The sequence below is a fragment of the Periplaneta americana genome, chromosome 13 (genome assembly GCF_040183065.1).
Source record: "Periplaneta americana isolate PAMFEO1 chromosome 13, P.americana_PAMFEO1_priV1, whole genome shotgun sequence".
Lineage (NCBI taxonomy): Eukaryota > Metazoa > Arthropoda > Insecta > Blattodea > Blattidae > Periplaneta > Periplaneta americana.
Window position 1 is genome coordinate 6,084,266 of NC_091129.1, and position 27,857 is coordinate 6,112,122.

General features: G+C 34.3%; 1 protein-coding gene across 1 annotated transcript; it reads left to right on the forward strand.

Annotated features, from left to right (window-relative positions):
* Positions 1 to 1,976: 1,976 nt before the first annotated feature.
* On the forward strand, positions 1,977 to 26,776 carry LOC138711708 (alpha-tocopherol transfer protein-like). The gene is made up of 7 exons (XM_069842858.1): positions 1,977 to 2,070; positions 5,241 to 5,394; positions 6,884 to 7,043; positions 10,613 to 10,862; positions 12,583 to 12,693; positions 21,482 to 21,587; positions 24,331 to 26,776. The coding sequence occupies exons 1-7, from the start codon at positions 2,068 to 2,070 to the stop codon at positions 24,480 to 24,482; spliced, it is 936 nt and encodes a 311-aa protein (XP_069698959.1). The 5' UTR covers positions 1,977 to 2,067; the 3' UTR covers positions 24,483 to 26,776.
* Positions 26,777 to 27,857: the final 1,081 nt, after the last annotated feature.

The window sequence follows — 27,857 nt, forward strand, 5'->3', positions numbered from 1 at the left end:
CTTTTAACATACATATACATACAAAGGGCTTTTAAGGAACCCGAAGGTTCATTGCCGCCCTCACATAAGCCCGCCATCGGTCCCTATCCTGTGCAAGATTAATCCAGTCTCTATCATCATATCCCACCTCCCTCAAATCCATTTTAATATTATCCTCCCATCTACGTCTCGGCCTCCCTAAAGGGCTTTTTCCCTCCGGTCTCCCAACTAACACTCTATATGCATTTCTGGTTTCGCCCATACGTGCTACATGCCCTGCCCATCTCAAACGTCTGGTTTTAATTTTCCTAATTATGTCAGGTGAGGAATACAATGCGTGCAGTTCTGCTTTGTGTAACTTTCTCCATACTCCTCTTTGAATATAAATAATTGATTACATGGCAATCTTACTCGTGTTAATTATGTAAGCATGTGCAGCTTACAGCTGTTTCTGTGCTACCTGACAGCATCCTCAGGACACTGGTAAACAGATTACTCAACATACCTATGAGCCAACAACAATACAATGAAGAAGTGAACACAATCAAGTGCATAGCACAAGAAAATGGTTACAACCCAAACATAATAGACAACATCACAAGGAAGACAAAACACAAACACAAAAACGCACAAAACACAACTCAAGAAATACATCATACTAACATACGAAAACAAAAACACACACAAGATCGCATCCTCATTCAGAAAACAGAAACGCAACATTGCATAAAAACAGAAAACACACTAGAAAGACATCTCAACACGCAAACAAATAAATACAATCACAAAGGCGTATACAAACTCACATGCAATAGTTGCGACAGTTTCAACATTGGACAGAAAGGCAGATCATTCCAAACTCGATACAAAGTACACATTAAAGCAATAACCAGAAGACACAATACATCTACATATGCCGAACACATAACTGATGCCAACCACACATACAATAACATAAATACAGACATGGAAATCCTACACATACAATCCAAAAACCAAGAATTCAACAAACTAGAGCAATATGAAATATACAGACACACCCTAATCAAATTCTCAACGCACAGCCCAATTTCAGAACCCACACTATTTGACTCAACTCTTCACCACACGAACGCACCCACACAACAGGCACTGAAATAGAGATGATGCCGAGATACAGAAGGCTCTGAGGACGGTGTCAAGTAGCATAGAAACAAATGTAAGCCGAACATGCTTATATAATTAACACGAGTAAGATCGCCATTAAATCAATTATTTAAAAATGCTACTTACACTGATACTTTCAGGGCGGCACTACACACAATTAAAAGGAAACACATACATCTTACACAAACACTTTGTGTTTCACAAACTTATCAACACTACACACTATTAAAAGGAAGGTAAAATTACTACATACACTGATACTTTCAGGGCGGCACTACACATGATTTGAAGGAAAGACAAACGACTTTGTGCAAGACAAACTTATGAAAACTGGACAAGATCACTTATAGAGAAAATTTCAGACTGGCAGTACACACGACTAAAAGTAAAAAGAAATTGCTTACATAAACACTCTGTCGTTGAGAACTTATAAAGTTTACACACAGTGAGAAGGGGAAAGCAAATTACTTATACGGTCGTTTACATGGGATTTTCCCCTGAAATCACAATTTCTTCCTCTAGAGACAAGTCCCAGAAACGGTCAGCTGTTCCTCAAATTACACGTGTCCCTGTATCAACATCGGAAATCGGTATAAAGCTCACTACTTCGCCTCTTCTGTTTTGAACTATTTCAGATGATATATGAAAAAATAACAGGAGTAGGAGATTGTTGGTGGAGTGAGAGAAAGGAATAAAACCGTCTGCAAGGTCAGTCTCCTTGTTATCATCAATGGAATAATGACAGTCTGCACGAGATGTGCACCGGCCATTCATGTAACTTTCTCTGCATGACTTGATATCTCGTTAAGAATATCCTCTACCCATTATAAAAATGTAGTTATCTGTTCACCCATGCGTCTGGGTTAGGAATCAGTGGCACACACCTTCCAGCCAACTGCACAACTCTCTTGTCGTCTGAGCAAAGCTGGAAGAAGGATACAAATGGTAGGCACTGATTATCTAAATTACACCTTGTGCACACCTTGCAGAATGAATTTTTTTTTAATAATCTGAACATTAATTGATCTTTTTTTAAATACTTTGTGAAATAAATCTAGGCACATATTTGTGGGCACTCTTCTTCATAAACTGATCTGGTTGTAAAAACGTTGTTGACTATTAATTGAAATATACATTACTGACTTTATATCTCGATAAGTAGACAGGTATGCATTGCTGATGGAAATCATTAATCATTTAATTGATTTGTCTTCATTTATCATGTTGAGTGAACTGGTTTGCACTGGTAATCTAAAAATTAATTCAAGTCGCCAAAACCGGTATGCTTATATTCTAAACCACAAGATCATCTGTATTAATATAATATATTTCTTGTCATTGTTACCTAACTTTACCTACATTGTGGATTAAATATAAGTACAGCAATAAAAATTAGGTTTACTAGGTGCACGTTTTCTATGTGGAACGTAAACAGTTGCTCTGCACTTATGTGTTGTGAGAGAAAGAGAAAGCTGTTGTCTAGTGAACAGTCCGATTTTAAAAGTAATAATGTTCCCAACAATGAAATAACGTCGAACATAGTAAAGTGACATCAAAAACTATTGTGCGAGATCGTGCGTATTTGCTTGCTTTCCGCACACAACCAATACGCGGTAAGTGTGAAATTCCACATTCAGTATTCCCAACCTAACACACATAACAATTTCCCTCTTGTTACCGCTTAAGTGACATATTGATTTTACTGCTTTAGGCTTTTAACATATTATTTTTAGATACGTTCAATATAGTAGCAATTTTAAATTTGAAACTTAAAACTGCAATTTCACCTAAATTGGACTGGTAATTATTGTTTTTAAATATTTGCAAAAATTAAGTAATCTCTACAACTCCACTAAAGTTACTGCATTTGTGATGCAAGTAACATTAAGGAAGCCGTGAAAAAATCAACAAGATTCCAGACTCATCATAGACTGGGTGGGAAAAAAGACAGACGTATATCACGGCCTGCTGGAGTAAGTAAACACAGAAAAAAATTTAAAGCAACAATGTTGAAGATAGATATTTTTGTTTTGCTAATTTGCCGTCATTGAACAGAAACCAAGATGGAGATTTCTTTGCAACTAATTAGAAATTCCTCTTTCAGGTATGTAATAAACGATCTTCGCACAAAAACATGTACGATACACAAGCGGTATGTTTTCTTTAAATTCTCAACTACGTTTCGCTTTTTCAAACTTTTCCTCGAACATGAAAACTTCAACATACCGCTCTTGTAACGCATATTACTATTTTCTTGCATTTTTAACTATGTCCTGATTGTACCTATGCAGTGTAAAATATTACCATGGCAACTAAAACTTACCATTAAGCAAAGCCTGCATGATATAGTCAAAAAACAAAACAAAATAAGAATGTAAGGAAATAGCAATATGCGTTACAAGAGCGGTATGTTGACGTTTTCATGTTCGAGGAAAAGACTGAAAAAATCGAAACGTAGTTCAGCTTTTTTAATTTCCGAGAACATGAAAACAAACATACCGCAATACGTTAATAATATATATTCCATAAACAGAGAGAATATTATACTGTAAAAAGAATTCCCTACAGGAAGTTCTACTATCAACAATCGCTATGCACCTGACAATATCCTTGTGAGCCATAAAAATGCGATTCAACATGGTTCCAGATCCCCAAAAACAAATGCCATATGAAAGCCTTGACTCAACTTGTGCAAAATGAAAAAGGCATTATTACATCATGATTAATTATAGTTCTCAAAATTCGTATTTTATAACAAATACTGTTAATTTCATTCAATACACTTACGAAAAAAAAAATACTGTTGAGTTTAGAATTTAAACTTATACAGGGGGATCTCCCAGACAAACGATAATCAAAAGAGATACCCAAAAATTTAGTAGTTTCCCAGTTAAGTGACCTAAGTTCTGAACTGTCAGTCAAGTTACAGCGAGCTCAGAATATGTGCGTCAGATACGTGTGCAACATCCGACGATATGATCACACATCACCGTCCTTCGCAAGTCTTTCGTGGCTCCGACTTAAAGAACGCAGAACTTTACACTCTTTGTCTTTACTCTTTCGAATTCTGCACACCTCAACACCAAATTACCTTTCGTCTCCTTTCTACTATGTATACTCTAACTACGACGTAAATACCAGATCACTTATCTGTGGCGCGTTAAGTATACCTGTACATAGAATATCTTGTTATTCATCATCTTTCACAGTATCCACCTTGCGTCAATGGAATTCCTTGTCACAAAGTATTAGGGGCTGCAAGACAATAAACACCTTTAAAAACAGCTTAAAAGATAACCTTCTTAGCATTTCACTCCAATCATATTGATTTAAACTATCACTGACTAAATTATTACTTCTTTCTTTAGACATCATCCTGATAGTGCTGTATTTTCAAAATTGTGTCATAATAATCTCTTTCTATTATCTAATATTATTTGAAATATATTAACATTCTATGTATTTTAGCTTAATTCTGCTATACAGTTTATTTCAGTGTTTAATTAATAGTTCATAGTATTTTGTTGTTTAATTCGTAAATAACTCTTGTATACATGTAACTCTTATCTATATCAAATTGTTGAATTCTTTGTAAGTTCATGCATATATATATATATAAACTTTTTCCTGGTTGAGTGGAAGAGAAGGCCTTACGGCCTTAACTCTGCCAGCTAAAATAAATCATTATTATTATTATTATTATTATTAATTACACAAATATTGATCTTGACTGGAAATATTAATGTCCTTCAAATTTTTCTTTTGATAATTGTGAAAGTGAATATATCCCGTCTTATTAACATTCAAGAAAAGTAGATTGCTATCAAACCTTTTTAGATCTTTTAACAGTTCACAACGGGTTGTATCTAAATCCAGTTCATTTCCATCTTTAACAATAACAGAAGCATCATCGGCATACATACACAAAAAGTAATTTCTTATGTAATGGGTAAATCGTTAATATACAAAAGAAACAATTCAGGGCCCAAAATAGGGCCCTGAGGAACACCCACATCAAAGAATAAATAAATAAATAAATAGATAAAAACAAACAATAACTAAATGAATAAATTCCTTGGCCGCTGAATATAAGCATTCCACAATTTTGTTTTCAGATTCGACAGGAAAACATGGCGTTGCTAGGAACCAGTAAAGAGACGATTGATGCCGTCCGAAGCAAAGCTGGGTTGACTGAGGACAGAACAAAAGAAGCTGTCAAAGCTCTGAAAGAGTGGCTCGAACTCCAGCCACATTTACCTCACGATTATGGTAAATTTAAATGAAATAACGTTACTATAAGTGAGTTTGCTGAAAAACTCTTCGTTGAGACCTGGGGCCTGTTTCACAATGTTTACAATCTTTGTAAATTGTAACTTTGCTTGTAAATTGTGAACTTGTTTCACAATCTTTGTTTGTAATGTTGAACTTTACAAAGGAAATCACATCTTTACAAATTAAATTTTGCTCACTTTACAAGTATTCTGTTTCACGTGTAAATTTTACTTGTAAAATCAGCACATTTTCTACAATACCTCTGAGATATGTAAAGTTTGATATTGCAACAAATTATGAATAAATACACTAAAGAAATACTTATTAAATTAATTTTTGAGTAACTGGATAATATTATGAATTAAACTGAAGCAGTTTTGATGTTATTAAGGAGTTCTAATGACTCAGACGAAGATATTGAATTTAGGCCTAATCAAAAAAGACGTATACGGAAAATTCTCCGGGCAAGAATTAACAACACGTTCGTATTATTGTATAAATTTAATGAAAGGTTTCGAATGAGTCCCGCGCTATACTTCAGAATACCGCGTAAGTATTTATATACGAAGACTGTATTTAATAAATATTATCACTTAATAAAGAAGTTCTCTGCACCAAAAATAAATAATTCAGCAATACAATAGCGACATTACTTACGCGGTATTCTGAAGTCGTTTCGAGTCCCGTTTCGCTGGAATCTCTCCTACAAGATATGGGAGATCATATCCAACATCCAAAAGAGAAAAGTGATGCCCTAACCTCAAAGCGAGAACTGTATTGTTTTGCATTGGATGCATACTAGGTGTCAGTTCCGTGGGTTAGTAGATAAGAACGGAATTTCTAAGATATCAGTGTGCAAAAGTGCCAACAGGGTAGTTGATGTTGTTAAGAGAGTTAAATTCGGGGCAGGTTTTGATCACCAAAATGTTATTTACTATAGCACAAAATTTTTATGCTGCTGATGGGATCACTAATGTTTGTGAGGTTATGGATGCAACATTGATAAATACTGATGGATCGACACAAAGAATTAACCTCATTTTGTGGTTAGACATCGTAATTATTTTATCAATTGCATATTTGAATCACTTATTTATGAAAGGCCCGTTGTCCAAAAACATGTTTTTATGGGAAATTAAAGAAAACTGTTTATTGAAAATACTAAATATTGTTTATTCATCTATTTTATACATAGATATGTTTTAGGAAATAAAATTAATTTGTATTAACGCTGTATCAGACTAATTTTTTTATAATGAATTAAGAAATCTTAAATATTCATTCCATTATAATCTATATTTATTCTCCATAACATTCCTTGATTTTCATGCTCCACCTAAACATGATGCTTGCCGAATGCAGGGGACTTGCTCCACGTGTTATATATAAAGGTAAACATTGGCTTTCTCCTATATCAAAGGGGCAGTGTATCTTATTTAAGCCCCGAAAATAAAATTGGGAAATGTTGGGAGTGTTTTACTTTCAGACGAAGCCAGAGTGGAAAGCTTATTCCTGAGATGCAAGGCCAGCGTAGAGCGCTGCAAGGAAGTCATCGACATGTACTACACTGTCAGATCCGCCATACCAGAGATATTCTGTAACAGAGATCCAGAAGAGTCCTGGTTCCAACTGGCTTCCAGCGTCAGGTACTTCAATTGTTATACTAATTGTTTCAATGTGAAAATTATTAAGAGCCACGGAGTAGATCAGTCGGACCTGCACTCGAGCGCGGACCGATTTCCCAACAGTAAGGCAAATGTCAGGTAGTCTATGGGAATCCTCGATCTCATCACGCAAAATACCGTCTCGCTATCAGCAATCCCATCGACCTTAAATAACCTAGTATTTGATAAAGCGTCATTAAATAACCAAATAAAAAAACAATAGACTATTAAGGCCCATATTTTCTGCCTTTTTTTGTTTATTCCCACAAAGGATCTATGTATTAATCTTCACAGACAATTTACTTACTTTCTGATACATCATTTCGGTTTTATTAAGGGTATATGTACGTGAGCGACCACAAATACTATCAGAAAATGCAGGCTCTAAATTTTTAAAATTTTATAAGGAAATGAACTCACAATTGGAAAAAAATTACAAGGTACCACAACAAGACTTATTAGAACTTAAATATCTGATAAAAGTATCAAAAAGTTACTAATAATATTTTTTAGAATTCACTTTTTACTTTAAATTAAATTTTCCAAAATTTGAAAATTTTCACATATATTATTTCAAAACTCCACAACCATTGGAGATACATTTCAGAAATTTTTTACATTGATTTAACATGCATTAATGCTAAAGGTAGACTACAAAAATGCCCATTTCTTTGAAAACAGAAAAATTAGGTCACAAAACATTATATAAATTTTAATATATGCTATATATGACAAATAAAAAATTGATTGTATTAAAATAAACAACTCTACATGTCTGAGAGTAGTCTACTTTTCAGGAATAAGTGTTTATTACATGGAGAAAAAATATTAAATATGTCAGAAACCATAACAATGTTATGATTACCAAAAGATGTAACTGCAGAATTTTTTTTCTTTTTTTCATACTTTGATAAAACTGGTTTGAAAAATATCATTCGTAACCTTCTTTATACTTTTATGAGATATTTAAGTTTTAATAAGTCTTGTTGAGGTACCTTGTAATTTTTGTCCAATTGTGAGTTCATTTTCTTATAAAATATTAGAAATTTAGAGCCTGCAATTTCTGATAATTTTTGTGGTCGTTCACGTACATATATCCTTAAGCGATTATATAATATCCTGAAAGAGAAATCAGTGAGACCCGTCAGTGGAAGTTTGGAGGAAGTTATCGTAATCATTAGTTATGGTGACTGGAAAATGAAACAACTGGTAGGAGAACTATGCTTACGACATTGTTGTTCGAACGACATTAATCAGTGGAAATGTAAGTTCGGATTTTAAAATATATAGTGTGTGTGTGTGTGTGTGCTTTCACGTGTTAATTAACTAGGTAACCTTGTTGACTAGCTACAGTCGGTGGGCTATCATCAGAACACGGTGGTCTTCGCGCTTTCTGATTGCGTCTCCTGTGGGGGTGTGTTTATGAAGTGTAATGTGGAGTCAAAAAGTGTGTGTTCTGAAATTGAGGTGTGTGTTCAGGATTTGATGCTGGTGTGTTTTTGTGTGCCTGCATAATTTCGTTTTGTTCTAGTGTGTTTAGTTTCTGATTTTTTGGTTGGAGATGTAGAATTTCCATGCCTGTGGTTATGTTGGCATTTGTGAAGTGTTATGCGTATGTGGAAGTGTTTTGTGATTTGGTTATGGCTGTGATGTGTTGAATAATTTCGAAGGAAAAATTGTTCCGGGGCCAGGTATCGAACCCGGGACCTTTGGTTTAACGTACCAACGCTCTACCAACTGAGCTACCCGGGAACTCTACCAGACACTGATCCAATTTTTCCCTCTATATCCACAGACCTCAAAGTGGGCTGACAACCGTCAAGCAACCAACATTGAGTGCACACTAACTCTGTGTGACTTAAATTGTGGTTTTCTGTTAACGAACAGTGACGTGTATTATGCAAATCAAGCTTTAAGGTAAAACTCCCTGTAAAGTTGATTTGAATAATTTCAAGGGAAAAATTGTTCCGGGGCCAGGTATCGAACCCGGAACCTTTGGTTTAACGTACCAACGCTCTACCAACTGAGCTACCCGGGAACTCTACCAGACACTGATCCAATTTTTCCCTCTATATCCACAGACCTCAAAGTGGGCTGACAACCGTCAAGCAACCAACATTGAGTGCACACTAACTCTGTGTGACTTAAATTGTGGTTTTCTGTTAACGAACAGTGACGTGTATTATGCAAATCAAGCTTTAAGGTAAAACTCCCTGTAAAGTTGATTTGAATAATTTCAAGGGAAAAATTGTTCCGGGGCCAGGTATCGAACCCGGAACATTTGGTTTAACGTACCAACGCTCTACCAACTGAGCTACCCGGGAACTCTACCAGACACCGATCCAATTTTTCTCTCTATATCCACAGACCTCAAAGTGGACTGACAACCGTCAAGCAACCAACATTTAGTACACACTAACTCTGTGTGACTTAAATTGTGGTTTTCTGTTAACGAACAGTGACGTGTATTATGCAAATCAAGCTTTAAGGTATAACTCCCTGTGAAGTTGATTTGAATAATTTCGCTGTGACGTGATCTTTGTAACATGTTTGAAATGATCTGCCTGTCTGTCCTATGCAGAAGTTGTTACAGGTATTGAATTTCAGTTTGTATACGCCTGTGTGGCTGTATTCCTTTGTTTGTGCTGTTTGTTTGTTGAGATGCTTTCGTAGAGTGTTTTCGTTCTGTATTCGATTCTGTAACTTAATTTCTTGAATGAGGTTGCAATCTTGTGCGTGTTTTTGTTTTCGTATATTAGTGTGATGTATTTTTATCTTCTTGTGTTTGTGTTATATTCCTATGTTTTTTTTTTTTTTTTGTAATTCTGTTTTCTCTTTCTTATTATGTTGTTTATTAAGTTAGGGTTGTATCCGTTTTTTTGTGCTATGTATTTTATTGTGTTTAACTCTTCTTTGTAATCTTGTTGACTCATTTTTCGGAATGCAGCTTGTTTGTGTTGTGTTGGATGATTGTATGTGTTGCTGTTATTCTTGTTGTGAGTTTTCTGTAGATTTTGAATGTGTGTTTGTTGTCAACAAATGACGTAACTATACGACGAAGAAATCATGATACCGCACTTAATAGCAGTGGACTCTAAACCTTCGATACTCTTTGCTGTAAAATCTTGTCTGTGTGGTTTGGATTGCATCATTTTCATCCCTTCAAATTAATAGTAACATTACTAATCTCTTGGCCTACGTTTTAAACCTTCATATATGCAATATTCGTCTCCCCAGAAACGAAATTCGTTTTACTAGTTATTGTACTGTTATCATTCTTACACTCAATTAAGCTATTACTATTCTCTGTCCTTTCAAAAGTAAGCTTTTTATTTGATTTAGAGAAATATTATCATTATAGGACGAATAATGCAGTCTGCAAATATCAGACAACAGCATGTGTTATCAGGGTTCCATACAATGCTCTGCATTTTCTGGACTAGAATAAATTGCTTTGAATCAGTAATTAGCAGTGAAAACCATAAACACGGATTATTCAAACAGAACTAACGCGATAGATGCGAATGAATACATTGTAATCTATATTGCAGGTGCTGCATACCACTACCGAGGCTGACGGAGGACTTCAACAGGGTGCGTCTAATCGCATGTCTGGACCAGGACCCCTCCAAGTACAACGTCTATGACATGCACAAGATGATCTACATGGTCACAGAGATACGAACCATGGAGGACTACTGTTTCGGAGACGTCTACATTATTGATTTTAACAACCTCACAATGGCGCATGTTGTTAAATATTCCCTGCCAGTACTCAAGAAATTAGAAATTGCTTCAATGGTAAATATATACTTACTTACTGGCTTTTAAGGAACCCGCAGGTTCATTGCCGCCCTCACATAAGCCCGCCATCGGTCCCTATCATGAGCAAGATTAATCCAGTCTCTATCATCATATCACACCTACCTCAAATCCATTTTAATATTATCTTCCCATCTACGTCTCGGCCTCCCTAACAGTCTTTTTCCCTCCGGCCTCCCAACTAACACTCTATATGCATTTCTAGATTCGCCCATAAGTCTTCTTCAGGCCGGTGGAGAGGAAGGACGTATTTTTCGCAGCGAAGAAAAGGTTAGAACAATGGGCTGTGAGTTGGAGCTGTACCGGGCAAGGATAGGCGGCTGGGCTGGGGGAAATGCCATTAAATTACCTTACTTACCTACTTACAAATGGCTTTTAAGGAACCCGAAGGTTCATTGCCGCCCTCACATAAGCCTGCCATCGGTCCCTATCCTGTGCAAGATTAAGCCAGTCTCTATCATCATACCCCACCTCCCTCAAATCCATTTTAATATTATCCTCCCATCTACGTCTCGGCCTCCCTAAAGGTCTTTTTACCTCCGGTCTCCCAACTAACACTCTATATGCATTTCTGGATTCGCCCATACGTGCTACATGCCCTGCCCATCTCAAACGTCTGGATTTCAAGTTCCTAATTATGTCACGTGAAGAATACAATGCGTGCAGTTCTGTGTTGTGTAACTTTCTCCATTCTCCTGTAACTTCATCCCGCTTAGCCCCAAATATTTTCCTAAGCACCTTATTCTCAAACACCCTTAACCTATGTTCCTCTCTCAGAGTGAGAGTCCAAGTTTCACAGCCATATAGAAGAACAGGTAATATAACTGTTTTATAAATTCTAACTTTCAGATTTTTGGACAGCAGACTGGATGATAAGAGCTTCTCAACCGAATAATAACATGCATTTCCCATATTTATTCTGCGTTTAATTTCCTCCCGAGTGTCATTTATATTTGTTACTGTTGCTCCAAAATATTTGAATTTTTCCACCTCTTCGAAGGATAAATCTCCAATACCATTAAATTACCACTTTTTTTAAATTGTAAGTGGCATGAAAATGCAAAATAATTTACAGTGAACTGACACCCGAGTAGAAAATAGCTTTATGACCAAGATTATTCAACACTATCAACATTTCTGTTGGGTCTCTGTACTGTTATACCAGTACAACGACGTCAATATGTAGTAGAAAGTATGATAATCATGATGAAAGTCGGCGATATTCAGTTTCAAGTGTTGAGGGTGATTTGCTTCTAGTCTCCAAAACCACTTTAATGGAGGTATTTTCAGAAATTAACAGATCTGTGGATAATAAATGCATCATAGTACCTACGAAATGTTTATGGCACTTAACACCTTTCACAACTTCTGAAGTCTGCTTGTCTCTCAGTGTTTTAATTTAGTAGTACTATCAAACCGGTAATGTAATACTGGTCATAAATTTGGCACTCTGCTCTTTTCTACTGTTAAGCATCCAATTATAAATTCTATAAAACTAACTACCATTGCAATCGATGTTATTAATTTTAATTTCAGTCTAACTTGAAGCAGTACAGTTGTAGTTTTATTTACACATAGTCCTCTCAAATATTTTGCAGGCACAGAATTTAAGTATTTTATTAATCACAGTTTCCATTGGTATATTAATATTAATGATTTTAGAAGAACCAGCAGCCATTTTATACATTTGTGTTTACAGAAGGCGTTTAAGGCTCGCATTAGGGGCATACACTTCATCAACGTCGCTCCGTTTGTGGATTCTACTATTCATTTATTCAAGAGCCTACTGAAGCCAAAAATTTCTGCAAGAGTGAGTATATTATCTATGCGTTCTAATTTTCATATAAAAGTAATTTTCCGCGCTGTGATTCGGATGGTAACGATGCTTGTGTTGCTTATAATTTCAAAAGGCGGAATTCATTTAACATTATATTCTCAGCAATCACTCATAGCGAGTTGAAAGAGTTGTCGTTTTGTTCTGTGCAATTAATTTCCTTTGAATATTTACTGACAATTCTTCAGAAGAAATAAAATATAAATTATGATGACAATGCGTAAGCAAGGCGAGTTAAAATTAAGAGACACTCTTTGTGAATTTCTTGTGTCTAATTTTGTGAATAAAATCTATGTACAAAACAAAATAGGGGGTGAAAAAATAATATTTCGAATACGTTTTGAAATAGTCCTATCATATTTTCCATTCCTAAAGGACTTGCCAAGGAGTCTGTTTTGTAGGACACAATGCTCTTCTTTTTCGATGTTTGTTTTCTCAAAGTTCTAAAATTTATAAAACCAAATTTTTAGCATTCATAAGTATTGTTGTTGTTGTTGTTTATTTATTTATTATTTTTGTAATAATTGTGACATCAAATATAATATATAAAGAAAAACTTTAGCTCGTCCCTGAAAGAGTAGAACTCGTGCTCAGAGGCGGATTCCTGAATTGAAATTAATAATTATACAATACAATTTGTCTTATGTCTACTGTGCAATTATAGTATATAAATTTAAATTTTTAAATTTTTCAATTTTTACAAAATCCATACATAACTTTTTTAATTTAATACTAGAACTATTAGAATTCACAAGATTAGGATATTTAAATATAAATTTGTTACATATTCTTGGGCCTAAATTACTGCTATGATTAAATACTGTAACAGTGTGCATTTTGCTTCAAACAATCTTAAAGAATTCGTACCTTTTGTTTCATAAATATGAGAATACAATCCAAAATTACTGTATTTCGATTTTTATGTATGAATTTTATTAATACAATGTAATTTTGTCTTACGTTAAGTACATTAAAATCTAGAAACAAATTTTGAGATGTAAAATCAATAGGTTTATGAATACATATTTTAATTATTTTCTTCTGTAATAAATAAAGTGGATTAAAATTGGATATAAATGAGCTACCCCATCCTATAATTCCATACATAATTACCGATTGAAATAAAGTTAAATAAATTGTACGTAATAAACTTATTGACAAGTAATTCTCAATAAAACAAAATAATATACTATTTTACGTAATTTACTACAAAGGTAATTAATGTGTTGGTTCCATTTTAAATGATTATCGAAAATTATGCCTAAATACTTAACTTCAGAAGATGTTTGTTTTCTCAAAGTTCTAAAATTTATAAAACCAAATTTTTAGCATTCACAAGTATTGTTGTTGTTGTCCAGTCAACTGTTCGAAGACAGGTCTGACCTCATAAAAGATACCGTGAAGGCACCACTTATGAGGCAACTAGGCCAGGAGATAATGAGGTAGGGTGGCCAGTTCCTTTCCCCCTCCATTGCATACATCGCTGACTAGCTACATATTACACTAATCAGACTTCAGATGCATACAAACGATTCGTCGCTCGAGTTCTTAATTGTTCTAACTCCACAAAACTTGATTCTGAGAAAACAGTGATTTTATGTTATGAATGCTATAAAAATTGTTATAGTGAAGTTAGAGAAAAATCAAATACACAACAATTTAATATTAGTTACGAAATATTTATTGAGCACTTAAAGTATTTTCACTGGTACATAATGGCTGTATTGTAAACAAATGTATTGGAGATAGAACCTATGACAATATAAAAGTCAAAATCCTGTAACTACCAGATGGTGTATGTCCAAAACACTACCAATGTCTACTTGTTAACATGTTTTAAACACATTTTTGTAAAATTGTACATCAGCTGTCGGCATTTAGGGGAACACATGAGTCGGACCAAAGTTTAAATTTTGTAATCTTGGAATTGTTTACACAGATTTTATTGAGAATTGAAACCAGAGCACTGGCAATGTCATTCCCGGCTCTCTCGGACTGAGATTCATTCCAAAATCGAAAATCGAAAAATCGAAAGAGAATTGGGAGGACAAATTTAAAAGGTACGCAAAACGCGTCCATGCAAGGGGTTGGGGGCTGTATAAAACTAAATATGTGAGCTCCAAGCCTGTTGGCCACTAGTCTCACTCCGGGTTACGTTGCTCCACTGAAGGAACTCTAGAAAATTTTGAAGGGGAAGCCGAAATTGGACGTAACCTCTTAGGTACCACATACGCGAGGGGGACTGAGATTTGATCAAGTGTTCACGGAACGGGGCGAGGAGGAGATGGCTGGTGTTTGCCGTTAGGGTGGCAAGACGCTGTCGTCTGTTGATCGGTGACAAAGCATGTGAAGGCCGTCGGAAGAAGCGCCGTGAAATCTAAATCTGCAATTTGAGAGGTCCCTGTCCTTTCAATTTGCGACTAATTGAGTGACCTCGTATATTTAATAGACAATTTATAGGTTCTGAACTAGGGCATACGTCGTTTACAAGAAAGGGGGAATATATATGGGGAAGGGCATATAGGCCCGTGGCCCATTTCTTATAGGGCTCATCCCGGCATTTGTCTTACGCCTGACGAAAACCAAGGAATACCTTGGGCAGGATGAGTTGTCTCATATAAGAGACTAGCCAATTTGGCTATTATGTAGGAGGTGATTGTTGTCATGAGCCTTGTTGAATCGTCTCAATTTCGAGACCAGCCATTTGGCTATATGATGGCTCAATTACGAAGAGGGGGGAGAGATGTAATTGTTAATTAATTAAGAGTTAATTAGGGAGATTCATGGGGATATGAGTGCAGGTCCGTGGCCCATTTCTTTTAGGGCTCATCCCGACATTTGTCTTAGCGCCTTAGGAAAACCACGGAAAACCTTAGGCAGGATTCATTCCAAATTCAGCAGTACGTTTTTATATCTACAAAACAAAAAGCTGTTAAATTATAACAGTTTAGTTTTCTTTTATAGAAAATATTTGATACGTTTGCTTTAGGTAATGCAAAAACATTCTCTAAGTCATAACAAACTAATGCTGTGGTTTCATCTCCTGTCTTAAAATCCTCTTTATCCCTATATTTTTCTTGCTTTCCTTCATTTTTTCTAAAAAACATGATATGTGTTACATTTTACTTCATCATCAGTAGGTTTTACATTACATTGAAATGCCTAACAATGATCACACCTATCTTTTTAGGCTTAAAGAAACTTGAGGTTAAACTCTGTACAAAGACGTTTCTATAAATATTCTCTTTAACAGGTTGGCTTGAATACTCTTTGTACAATGAATACATGCGTGATACAATCAAATTTGAATCCAGATAATGACGACTTGATGAGGCTCGACAGTAATGAGAATCAGTTACTGGAAATGACTGTACATGCTCTCGAACTTTATCAAGTGTGTTTTCCTTTGATGGGGGGGGGCGAGTATACCAATTTCTGCATTTGTTACATTACTATGATAAAGCCTTTTCTGGCTAATATCAAGGGTGCTTAGGATATATTCTTTACACACTCCCAGTAACTCATCGTTAACTTCAAAATAATACAAGTTATAGTATCGTCCTTTTCTTCCAGCGTTACGCTCTTGTTCATCTCCATTGCAGCCATTTTCTTTACATAATCACTGTATTATGATTGGCGTTTGGAGATACACCCATTAAGAATTCAAATTACCCTTACTTTGGGAGTTAGAACTAAAACTAATTGTAAATTTAAAATTTGTTTTACTACATTTTCATGCTTTTATGAACAAATTATATTATTTATGGTAAACTGTATAGTGATTGACCAATTAAGCTAATGAATAATAAAACAATGAAATAGCGGAAAACAGTGGTAACTTATTGAGAGAATTTTAAAGGCATTGGGTCAAGTGAAGATTCAGAAACAAATCAAAATCAATAAACAAAAGAAAAAATAAAGTTTTAATGCAAAGATAAATTAAATAAACACAACAAGTCCACTTTTACAGTTATTGACCGTCTACTGCACAGTTATTGACCACACGCTTATTAGTGATTGACCGTCTACTGCACAGTTATTGAAGACTCATTTATTAGTGATTGAACAACACATTTTCACAATTTTCACTTTTTTCTTGTCTGTTTCGTTTCTCTTCTTCTGATCTTTCTCATTAAGAACTATTCCCCACCGGCGTAGCTCTGTCGGCAAAGGTGTTTGCCTGCCGATCCGGAGTTTCGTTCGGGCGCGGGTTCAATTCCCACTTGGGCTGATTACCTGGTTGGGTTTTTCCGAGGTTTTGCCCAACCGTAAGGCAAATTTCAGGTAATCTATGACGAATCCTCGGCCTCATCTCGCCAAATACCATCTCGCTATCATCAATCCCATCGACGCTAAATAACCTCGTAGTTGATACAGTGTCGTTAAATAACCAAGTTAAAAAAATAAGAAAAGAACTCTTCTCGCTGCCTTTTCTTTCATTTCTTATTCTCTTCCTTCCTTCTCTTGCCTCTTCTTCCATTTTTCTCTTTTGTGCCTTACCAGAAGCAAGTGTGTGTCATTTCTCTGATGTTATTACAAATGGCTTCACCCAGCACTGGACGAGGACCAAAGAACACTTTTCCTTCAACGGGATATTTGTTTCTGGTCGCTAATGTTGCTTTTAGGACACCAAACTTCTTGGCAGCTTCATTTAAATCAAATCCACTGCGGACAGGTTCTGTAGCGTTTCGTAAAGCTTCCCCTGTATAATGCACTTTACCTGGCTTAGGCATTATAATATAGTATCAGTCCTGTAAAAATCCCCATCATTTAACCGATAACATATATAGAATTGGAGCAAATTGGTCATTATTCTAACAAATAATTTATGAACGACCAATCACTGTAGTTTGCGGACATACACTTTATAGTGATTGACCACGGGGCATTTTATGTCATATAAAAACTTTAACAAAATAATATTCTGTGGACGGAAACCTTATACCTTTTCTCACACTGTGAGTGTAAAAACGAGCACCAGAATTTATGTATCCTTTGCAGAATAAATAACTTATTGCGTGCATTATTCTTAGCAATTTCTCTAGTTACTTACACTTGCTTACGTTCAGTTGCATTTCCAATCGATTTCAGTCCTCTCAGACAACAGACACTAATTCAGTGGGATGAACAGCGACAACTAACCACAAATAGGGGTTGTTACTAGAGGTATATGCAGCAAAAAGTGAAATGACGATCGTGGTTTATTCACAATATACTTGAAAAAAGGAAGCGGTCAATCACCGTATACTGGTCAATAACTACCTAGTTTACCCTATGTCCATAAGTCGATTACTGTGATATTCTGCTTACTGACCTAAGCGTTACTTCGGTGCAGAGACTACAACGTGTTCATAATATGTGCGTCCGTTTCGTCTGCAATATTCGCCGGGCTGATCACGTAACACCATCCCTCGAAATGTTGTCCTGGCTCCGTCTAGAAGATCTAGGAAAATCCACTGTCTTTCCCTTCTCTTTCACATATTGCATTTCTCCACTCCTCTCTATCTTGCGTCTCGTTTTCAAAATTTATCCACCCATCATAACCTAGACACACGATCACAACACTCCTCAATATTATCCATTCCCTCCCACCGAACATCCTCATATTCATCTTCTTTCACTGTGGCTGTTCCTCGACTTTGGAATTCCCTACCGAGTAATGTCAGGGACTGTCAGACATCAAACCAATTTAAGAACAGGCTAACGAGATATTTTTCTAACAATTATTGTCAACAATAATAGCTGTTTCAGGTTTCTCAATGTTTAATGGTTTTATATATATCACAGATAAATATCTAAATTATCTCATTACTATTATTATTACTATTACTATTATTATTATTATTATTATTATTATTATTATCATTATTATTATAACTATTTCTTACCAGTATTTATTATTGTCACACTAACATTAGTTATCCAATTTTCATTATTTACTTAAATGTTGTTTTATGGTCTAGATATTAATGTAATAACTATGTAAGCAAATGTATTTAATTAGAATTAGAGTCTGGCTGGGCGGAAGAGAAGGCCTACCGGCCTTAGCTCTGCCAGATTAAATAAATAAATTATTATTATTATTAAGTCTCGCACGTATACAATAACTCAATTGTTTTAAAAATTGGACTTAGAACCATTAAGATCTCGAGCGACGAATAGTTCTTCCTCCGACACAATATCAAGTAAGATGTACTGCTGAAAATAGATGTATACATGTCAGCCAGAACCTAAATCAGAGGATAATTTGTGATATTTCGAACAAAAAATTTAGAATCGGAATATGTATTATATGTATTTCTCGTGTTAAATTCTTCGTACCATGTTTCGGCCTGTTACTAGCCTTCTTCAGAATGTGTAAGATGTGTAAAAAAGTTCAATAAAATCCTCCTCGCCCTTGCATCCTTTTCCAGATAAAATTTTATTTTTGTGAAACATTTCATAGCATTTTGTGAAAGTCATTGATTTAATCCCCAATTTGCTCGGTCAAGTTAACAGAGCAGCACAGTCAATGACTGAAAGAATTTTGTTTTGTCCCCCAGATGTGCAGAAATTCCATCCGAACAAATGTAGCTTTTCGTTCTGCAAAAGAAATTTAAAATTTTACAGTTGTTCGGATGACATTTTTGCACATTTAAAAGACAAAACTAAAATCCATTCAGTCATTTATTATCATAATGCACTGATCTCCCTAACTAACCGAATATATTGCGAATCAAATCAATGGCTATCCCAAAATACGCTATGAAATATTTCACATCAATCAATTTTTATCTCGAAAAGGAAGCGAAAATAGAGCAAAATTGTGTTAAACGTTTTTGTTTGAAATATCTCAAGGAATAATCCTCTGAAATCAATGGCATTACTTCACACAGTATATTTTTCATAAATGGAAAGAGTCTATATAGGCTAAATTTAAGCAAAAAACAAAGTGCCTCTGGTTTATTGGTATATACCAGCCAATTTAAAGCCCTGGTTTATAGAATTAATTTTGTGAAATAAGTATTATTTTGTAAAAATTAGCACTCATTTGTTATCCCAATTTATTATGTATACATAACAAAGAGAAATGCTTTCGTGTATGATCATTTAAGTCATAAACAATTTATTTCGCATAGTGATAAATTAATCTCCGTATGTAGATGAAATTATTGCGGATCATCAGTGTGGTTTTAGGCGTAATAGATCAACTATTGAGCAGATTTTTTTTTTATATTCGACAGGTAATGGAGAAAAAATGGGAGTATAAGGGTACAGTACATCAGTTATTCATAGATTTCAAAAAGGCATATGATTCGGTTAAGAGGGAAGTATTATATGATATTCTTATTGAATTTGGTATTTCCAAGAAACTAGTTAGATTAATTAAAATGTGTCTCAGTGAAACATACAGCAGAGTTCGTATAGGTCAATTTCTATCTCATGCTTTTCCAATTCGCTGCAGGCTAAAGCAGGGAGATGAACTATCACCTTTACTTTTTAACTTCGCTGTAGAATATGCCATTAGGAAAGTTTAGGATAACAGGTAGGGTTTGGAATTGAACGGGTTACAACAACTTCTTGTCTATGCGGATGACGTGAATATGTTAGGAGAAAATCCACAAACAATTAGGGAAAAACATGGAAATTTTACTTGAAGCAAGTAATGCGATCGGTTTGGAGGTAAATCCCGAAAAGACAAAGTATATGATTATGTCTCGTGACCAGAATATTGTACGAAATGGAAATATAAAAATTGGAGATTTATCCTTCGAAGGGGTGGAAAAATTCAAATATCTTTGAGCAACAGTAACAAATATAAATGACACTCGGGAGGAAATTAAACGCAGAATAAATATGGGAAATGCGTGTTATTATTCGGTTGAGAAGCTTTTATCATCTAGTCAGCAGTCAAAAAATTTGAAAGTTAGAATTTATAAAACAGTTATATTACCGGTTGTTCTGTATGGTTGTGAAACTTGGACTCTCACTTTGAGAGATGAACATAGGTTAAGGGTGTTTGAGAATAAGGTGCTTAGGAAAATATTTGGGGCTAAGAGGGATGAAGTTACAGGAGAATGGAGAAAGTCACACAACACAAAACTGCACGCATTGTATTCTTCACCTGACATAATTAGGAACATTAAATCAAGACGTTTGACATGGGTAGGGCATGTAGCACGTATGGGCGAATCCAGGAATGCATATAGTGTGTTAGTTGCGAGACCGAAGGGAAAAAGACCTTTGGGGAGGCCGATACGTAGATGGGAGGATAATATTAAAATTGATTTGAGGGAGGTGGGATATGATGATAGGGACTGGATTAATCTTGCACACGATAGGGACCGATGGCGGGCTTATGTGAGGGCGGCAATGAACCTTCGGGTTCCTTAAAAGTAATTTGTAAGTAAGTGATAAATTAATATACCAAAGTAATTTTCTTTATTATGTACACATACACTACATTCATAAATGTGAGGTAATTTTAACAAAGCAGTACTTCATAGATTTTTTTAAATTTTGAGACCTGCTGCTGGCAGCTAGACAGACAGACAGACAAATTATTATTCCAAGCCCATACCCCTTTAAAATTCAATATATCATAATGCTCCTGCCAGTGTATATGAAATTAAAATCCTTAAGGTTACATTATTTACTTTTGAAGTCACCTCTTTCGAAGATTAGAATGTTGAGGACTTTTTCTGGCTGACAGTTCGTCTACCAATCCATGGTTCATAGCTAGTCATATTTAGAAATTACTAATGTAGTTTTTTCTTCTTCTCAGGTGCATGTGCACAGAAAAAATTCCACCACACTACTAGATCACATTTCGCCCAAGATTTTACCATCGGAATACGGAGGTGAGGCTGACTCCATTCACGTCCTCTGGGGTGAGTATGAATCTAAGATGTTCTCCGAAACCTGTTAACCCTCCAGTACTCGCGAGGCATACATTGTAATCCACTGATATTTATTACGTCATCACATCTCCGTTTTCAATGCTGATAGCGTGAAATCTTCAGTACCTTCCTGGTACAGTTCAGCCCTGATGTCTATAGTGTTTGGAAATTTATTTATTTATTATTTATTTATTTATTTATTTATTTATTTATTTATTTATTTATTTATTTATTTATTTATTTATTTATTATTATGCTAATAATTGTAACATAAAATATAATATATACAGAAAAACTTTAGCTCGCCCCTGAAAGAGTAGAACTCGTGCTCAGGGGCGGATTCCTGAATTGAAATTAATAATTATACAATACAATTTGTCTTATGTCTACTGTGCAATTATAGTATATAAATTTAAATTTACAATTTTTCAATTTTTATAAAATCCATACATAACTTTTTAAATTTAATACTAGAACTATTAGAATTGACAAGATTAGGATATTTAAATATAAATTTGTTATATATTCTTGGGCCTAAATTACTACTATGATTAAATACTGTAACAGTGTTGCATTTTGGATCAAACAATCTTAAAGAATTCATACCTTTTGTTTCATAACTATGAGAATACAATTAAAAATTATTTCGATTTTCATGTATGAATTTTATTAATACAATATAATAAATTTGCCTTACGTTAAGTACATTAAAGTCTGGAAACAAATTTTGAGGTGGAAAATCAATAGGTTTATGAAGACATATTTTAATTATTTTCTTCTGTAATAAATAAAGTGGATTTAAAATTGGTTTTAAATGAGCTACGCCATGCTATAACTCTATACATAATTACCGATTGAAATAAAGTTAAATAAATTGTACGTAATAAACTTATTGACAAGTAATTCCTCAATAAAAGAAAATAATATACCATTTTACGTAATTTACTACAAAGGTAATTAATGTGTTGGTTCCATTTTAAATGATTATCGAAAATTATGCCTAAATACTTAACTTCAGAGGACTCTTTAATAATCGGACATTTGTAACTTTTTTCTGTGTACCAATATATATATATATTGGATTACAATTGTAATCCACGTGAGTGCTAAAAGGGAGTGTTTTTAACAGGTGAGAATATAGCAACATAATTTTCCACTGCATTTATATAATATCTAATATGACAGAATTTTCTACAATTAAGGAATAATGCAAATAAAACTAAAATAACTCATTCTTTTTAAATGCTAGGACAAATCAAATTTAATATTTTGAAAGGAAAACTTTACAAAAAAAGAAATGAAATTTTCAGCTATTATTGTACAAGATGTGACATCATCGACAACATTTTTAAACAGTAACATTATTTTTTCATATATTTCTTAAAGGTTGGTATCTTATTTAGTTATTCATTTAGTTTCATTTGTTTCATAAAAAACTTTTTGTTGCTATGGGAACAGTTTCACTGTTGGCTGCTAAATCGTTGCGATTATATAGTCGCACGCACGTGTAGCTTATTCCCATTTTAACCACGCGTTTCACTTTTCCGCTTAACAACCTCGCGATTACAAATTGTCAGTGCGCTCCTATGCTTTCAGAACGGAAGTTGCCGATGTTTTATGTTGTTCTAAATGCCGCGCAGGGATCGTGGTGACCCTAAAGGCTGGTTCACAATAAACCGGGAAGGAGAACCAGAATGAAAACGAGAAGTAGATGACGTGAATATGAAAATGTTTGATTCACAATAAACCGAGAACGTAGACGACTGTGCATATCGATATGCATGTCAATAACGATATGTAAAGTCGATATTACGCATTCTGATTTTATTTACGTATAATTGACCAATGACGTTCTCTCATGAGTACAAGGCAGCCAACATGAACACAGATTAACCAACTTCGAAATTTCAACTGAAACATTTCATTAGGTACGGTACTATAAATATGCCCACGCAGCTTTATTATCACAACATATTTTACGTCTGGCATAACGTAAAATAATTAGAGAAGAAATATTTGTAATAGGACAAAAATGAACACAACAGTAGTTATTGAATTGAAGCATGAATATGTAGTGTGTAATACAACCAATACAGTAATAAAATATGATTCACTTACGATCGGTGTTCAAAGATGCAGCTATTGAAAGCTACGTATTCTCCTTAATTTTCTCATCTTTATACGAGGCGCGCCGCTTATCGTAAACGTGAGGATTTTCCTCAACACTCAATATTAGAATCTCATCAAATAAAACTTGCTCCATGATGCACAGCACAGAACAAAATAATGCATAGGTTATGTCACGGTCTTCTTGCTACAAAATATACGACGACAAAATAGCTTTTAGATGGCAATAGAATGAATCTAGTGGGCTGTGATCGGAAACGTGAACGCCGAAGTTGAAACTTGGCCAACTCTCCGCTCCCGATCTCGGGCTCCGGCAAGCTTTTTGTTAATTGTGAATGCTCACATTTAAATGTACACATTTTAACAATTTACCGTTTTCGTTTTCGTTCCGATTCTCGTTTCCAGTTTATTGTGAACCAGCCTTAACAGTGAAGTCCCAGAGTTTTTTTTTTTTTTTAGTCTGATGTTGTACTGAAAATATTAAACAGTTACATAAAGGCAATGACAATATAAATTTGGTAATATAAGGATTTTCATTGTAAATAAGATATCGCCACATTTTTTATTCTCTATTTATTTTTAATTTATATTTTTTTACCCAAAACAGATCTCTGGAAGAAAAAAATCCACAGCTACAGAGAATGGTTCCTGTCACAAGAAAACTCCAAAGTAGACGAGTCAAGACGTCCTGGGAAGGCCTTCGATAGCAGCGAATTGTTTGGATTCGAAGGATCTTTCAGACAACTTGCAGTTGATTGAACAGAACTAAGATGTTGGAGAATGTTAATATGCCTTTTTTTCAAATCCACTTAACCCTTTCTAACCCAAATTAAATTTACAAGCAATCCATGTTGAAACAAATAGCTGTATTATGACCAAGTTACGGGAGTGGCAACATTTGAAACAAAACTATATTGATGAAAATGTATTTAAATAGAAGTTATCAAGCAAAATTTACCTTCATATGTAAGACACAAGTATATAAATGCTATAAAGTTAATTATTGCCATATGGTATCTATAGGTAAGAAAGGGGTAAACATAAACACATGCATTGAAATATGTTGTATTACGATTGAGTTGAAAAATAAGGGTTTGTGTTTTCGCTGTGCTTTACGTGATACTGTTTGGGCTGCAGTCCAGAGGATTCAGATTCGATTCCTCTTAGTTTGTGTTGTTCACAGATGATTATCTCTCTGTGATTACTTTCTGTTAGTGAATTATATTGACTGTTGAACTTATACTACAGTCTAGTATATACAGTCATGAAGATTGAGTTTATGAGGGCACTACAAGCAATAGACTTTGTAGGTATTATTTCGCATTGTCTGTAATGGGGCGATAGTAGCGATCGTAGTGGTTAACAACTATCTATGGATGCATATTTACTACGTAATGAGCTTCGTGACTATATACTAGAATGTGCTTATACAGGGACATCATTTTATTTTTACTTGCATTTTTATTGTACCTGCATTCCTGAATGTACTTCACTCTCACCCCTTCACTAATGTCCTTGCTCCCGTCAGACACACAAACTTACGGCCGCTGTTGCCTTCGAAGTCTTCAAGCAGTGAAGTAAACACTGCTGTGTATAGTGTGTTTCAGAAATATGGTTGCGTTTTCTATAGAAGAAAGAACCTATATTAATAATATCGTACTAAAAAATTATATTCAAGAAACGATAAATTGAATTTCAGACAATATGCTTCAAATGTTTTTAATAATATGCGTACTGGATTGAAGCCTGCATTGTAATGAACGGCAACCATTTTCAGCAACTTGTTTAAAAATTCAGATTAGCTTTTTTTGAATTGAGGTGGCTAGAAGCAAAGGAATGCTAGTGACATTTGTAATAACATGAGTTAAGTGCATCCAGTGTAAGCTAAAGTATCTAAAATTTTAGTGGCAAAGGGATATTTTAATCGCATCACACATTAAAATTTAAATAAAAAATTTCACCGATTTTACGAAAGCTTAAAGATTTAAACCCCATTTTCTCAAAAGTAACTTAAGTGCACTTACAGCCCTTTACGTATGACCCCCTCAATTTAAATGCACTCTCTATATTGTATGATAACATGAATAATTAATATGCTAAATAAAGTAGACATTACATAACGAACATAGTCGCCTGAAATGTTGAGTTTTTGAAAAAAAAAAATGTTACTATTCCACTGTATTTTGATAAATTCCGTAAAAGTGATGATCAAACTGAAAATTGTATTATCGTATTTCCCTACAACATAAATGGATACACTACTTTTCTCTCCTCCTATACCTAGTAAAATGATTTGTTTACATATTGCAGTAGTAACATCAAACTCCTGTAATGGAAGGGGGAAACAGTGTTTCCGAGTATAGCAAGGTTAATGTTAAAAATGTTGGTAAAAATAAAGTGATGTCCCTGTACTATGACTTTGTGATATTGGTCAATACGTTTCAGAACCACCTCAAAGTCAAGCAATCACAGTTGTGCTTCTTGATGAGACTCCCTCGTACAATACTGGACATGTAATCCCACTGCTGCTCCCTCTACCTCCATCTCAGTCCAGTCCACTTCAGTGTGAATCACAGAAAATCAAAAAATTTCAACAAAGTTTAACTCTGAAAATTGCGTTTTCAATAAATGTGACTTCAAATAATAAAATAAATGTCTGTAAAAACCTTTCGTGTTTTTATTCTGTTAATGTAACATATCAGCTTATCTTACTTTTGAGGTTAAGTATTGTTGTTTCGTATTTCCGCTCTGAGCAGTTGGCAATAGTATTCAGTATGCCGTGATGGATAGCAGTTTGTTTTTGAACTTCATTACAAGGAAACATAATGATGTCTTATTGCTGTGTTTTATAATAATTATTATCACTTACGTAAGTAATTCGGTTTTGAAAGTTATTTAATTTTATCCGTTGAACAATCTTATTAAATTGTAATCGTAGTGTCATCTATTAGCATAATATCAGTAAGATGAAACGGCACATGTGCAATTACTACTGATAATATTTTCTGCGACAATAAGGCTTTAAAACTATGTAATTCCTAATAACATGAATAATAATAATAATAATAATAATAATAATAATAATAATAATAATAATAATAATAATAATGTCTAAATATAATGAAATAAAAATAATGACTTTTAAATAAAGTACCATCCAGTTTAATTACGTGAAAAGTACGTAAATTTAAGTTTTCCTTTTCTCAAATTTTCCTTCTTGAATTGAATCTTACAAGAACCACTACTTGGATTTGCAAAAAAAATGTTCTATGTCATATTTTATATTTTCGAAATTAGAGGAATTTTTAAAATCAACCACCGTTTTCTTCCTAGGTTCCTCAATTTTTTAAATATTTTAAATGTATTTCGTCCGGCTTATTCCAGAAGGTGGCAATAACGTGAATTAGCATTATTAAATTATTTACAGCGTAATACTTTTTTTTAACCACTTCCCTTATTATCGCAAGTTAACTCGGGTTGCTAACATGTGTCAAAATTTATTAACCCGAGTTAACTCGTTTGAGTCCCATTGTCTATTTCATAGTGATTTTTAAGTATGTAAGAAAATTAGTGATGTACAGTGATTCTGTAATATTAAATGACCTCTTTACGAAAATAAAAATTGACACTTTTTTTCACAAAACTGGTAAAATATACAGTAAGGGAAGAGGTTAATTTTCCTCAAAATTTCCACATGAAAATGTTTTTTTTTTTTTATTAGTAATAGAACAAACATTAACTCACATTATAGTATATCATGACATATACAATAACCATGCAAAATTTCATGTAAATAGCTTCAATGATTTTAGAGCCATGAGGGAAATAATTTGAACATTTTAAGTTTCGCAGAACGAACGACAGAACTAACCAACACGACGGCTGTCTAGTACCCTCCTGGTGCATGTTTTTTGGTCATAACTCGGAAACTAATAGAGAAATGTAGAAAATTCTTTATGCAGTTAGAATTAATTGATTTGCTTTGTATTTATTTTGAAAGTAGAGTCCTATATATTGAAAGAAATGAAAAGAAACAAAGTTTTCTACCTATGCAATAGGCCTATTGAATTTAAGTTCATTATACTGAGTTGGAAAGAGTGAGTGAAGAAAGAATGATGCTGAAACTGATCAGGA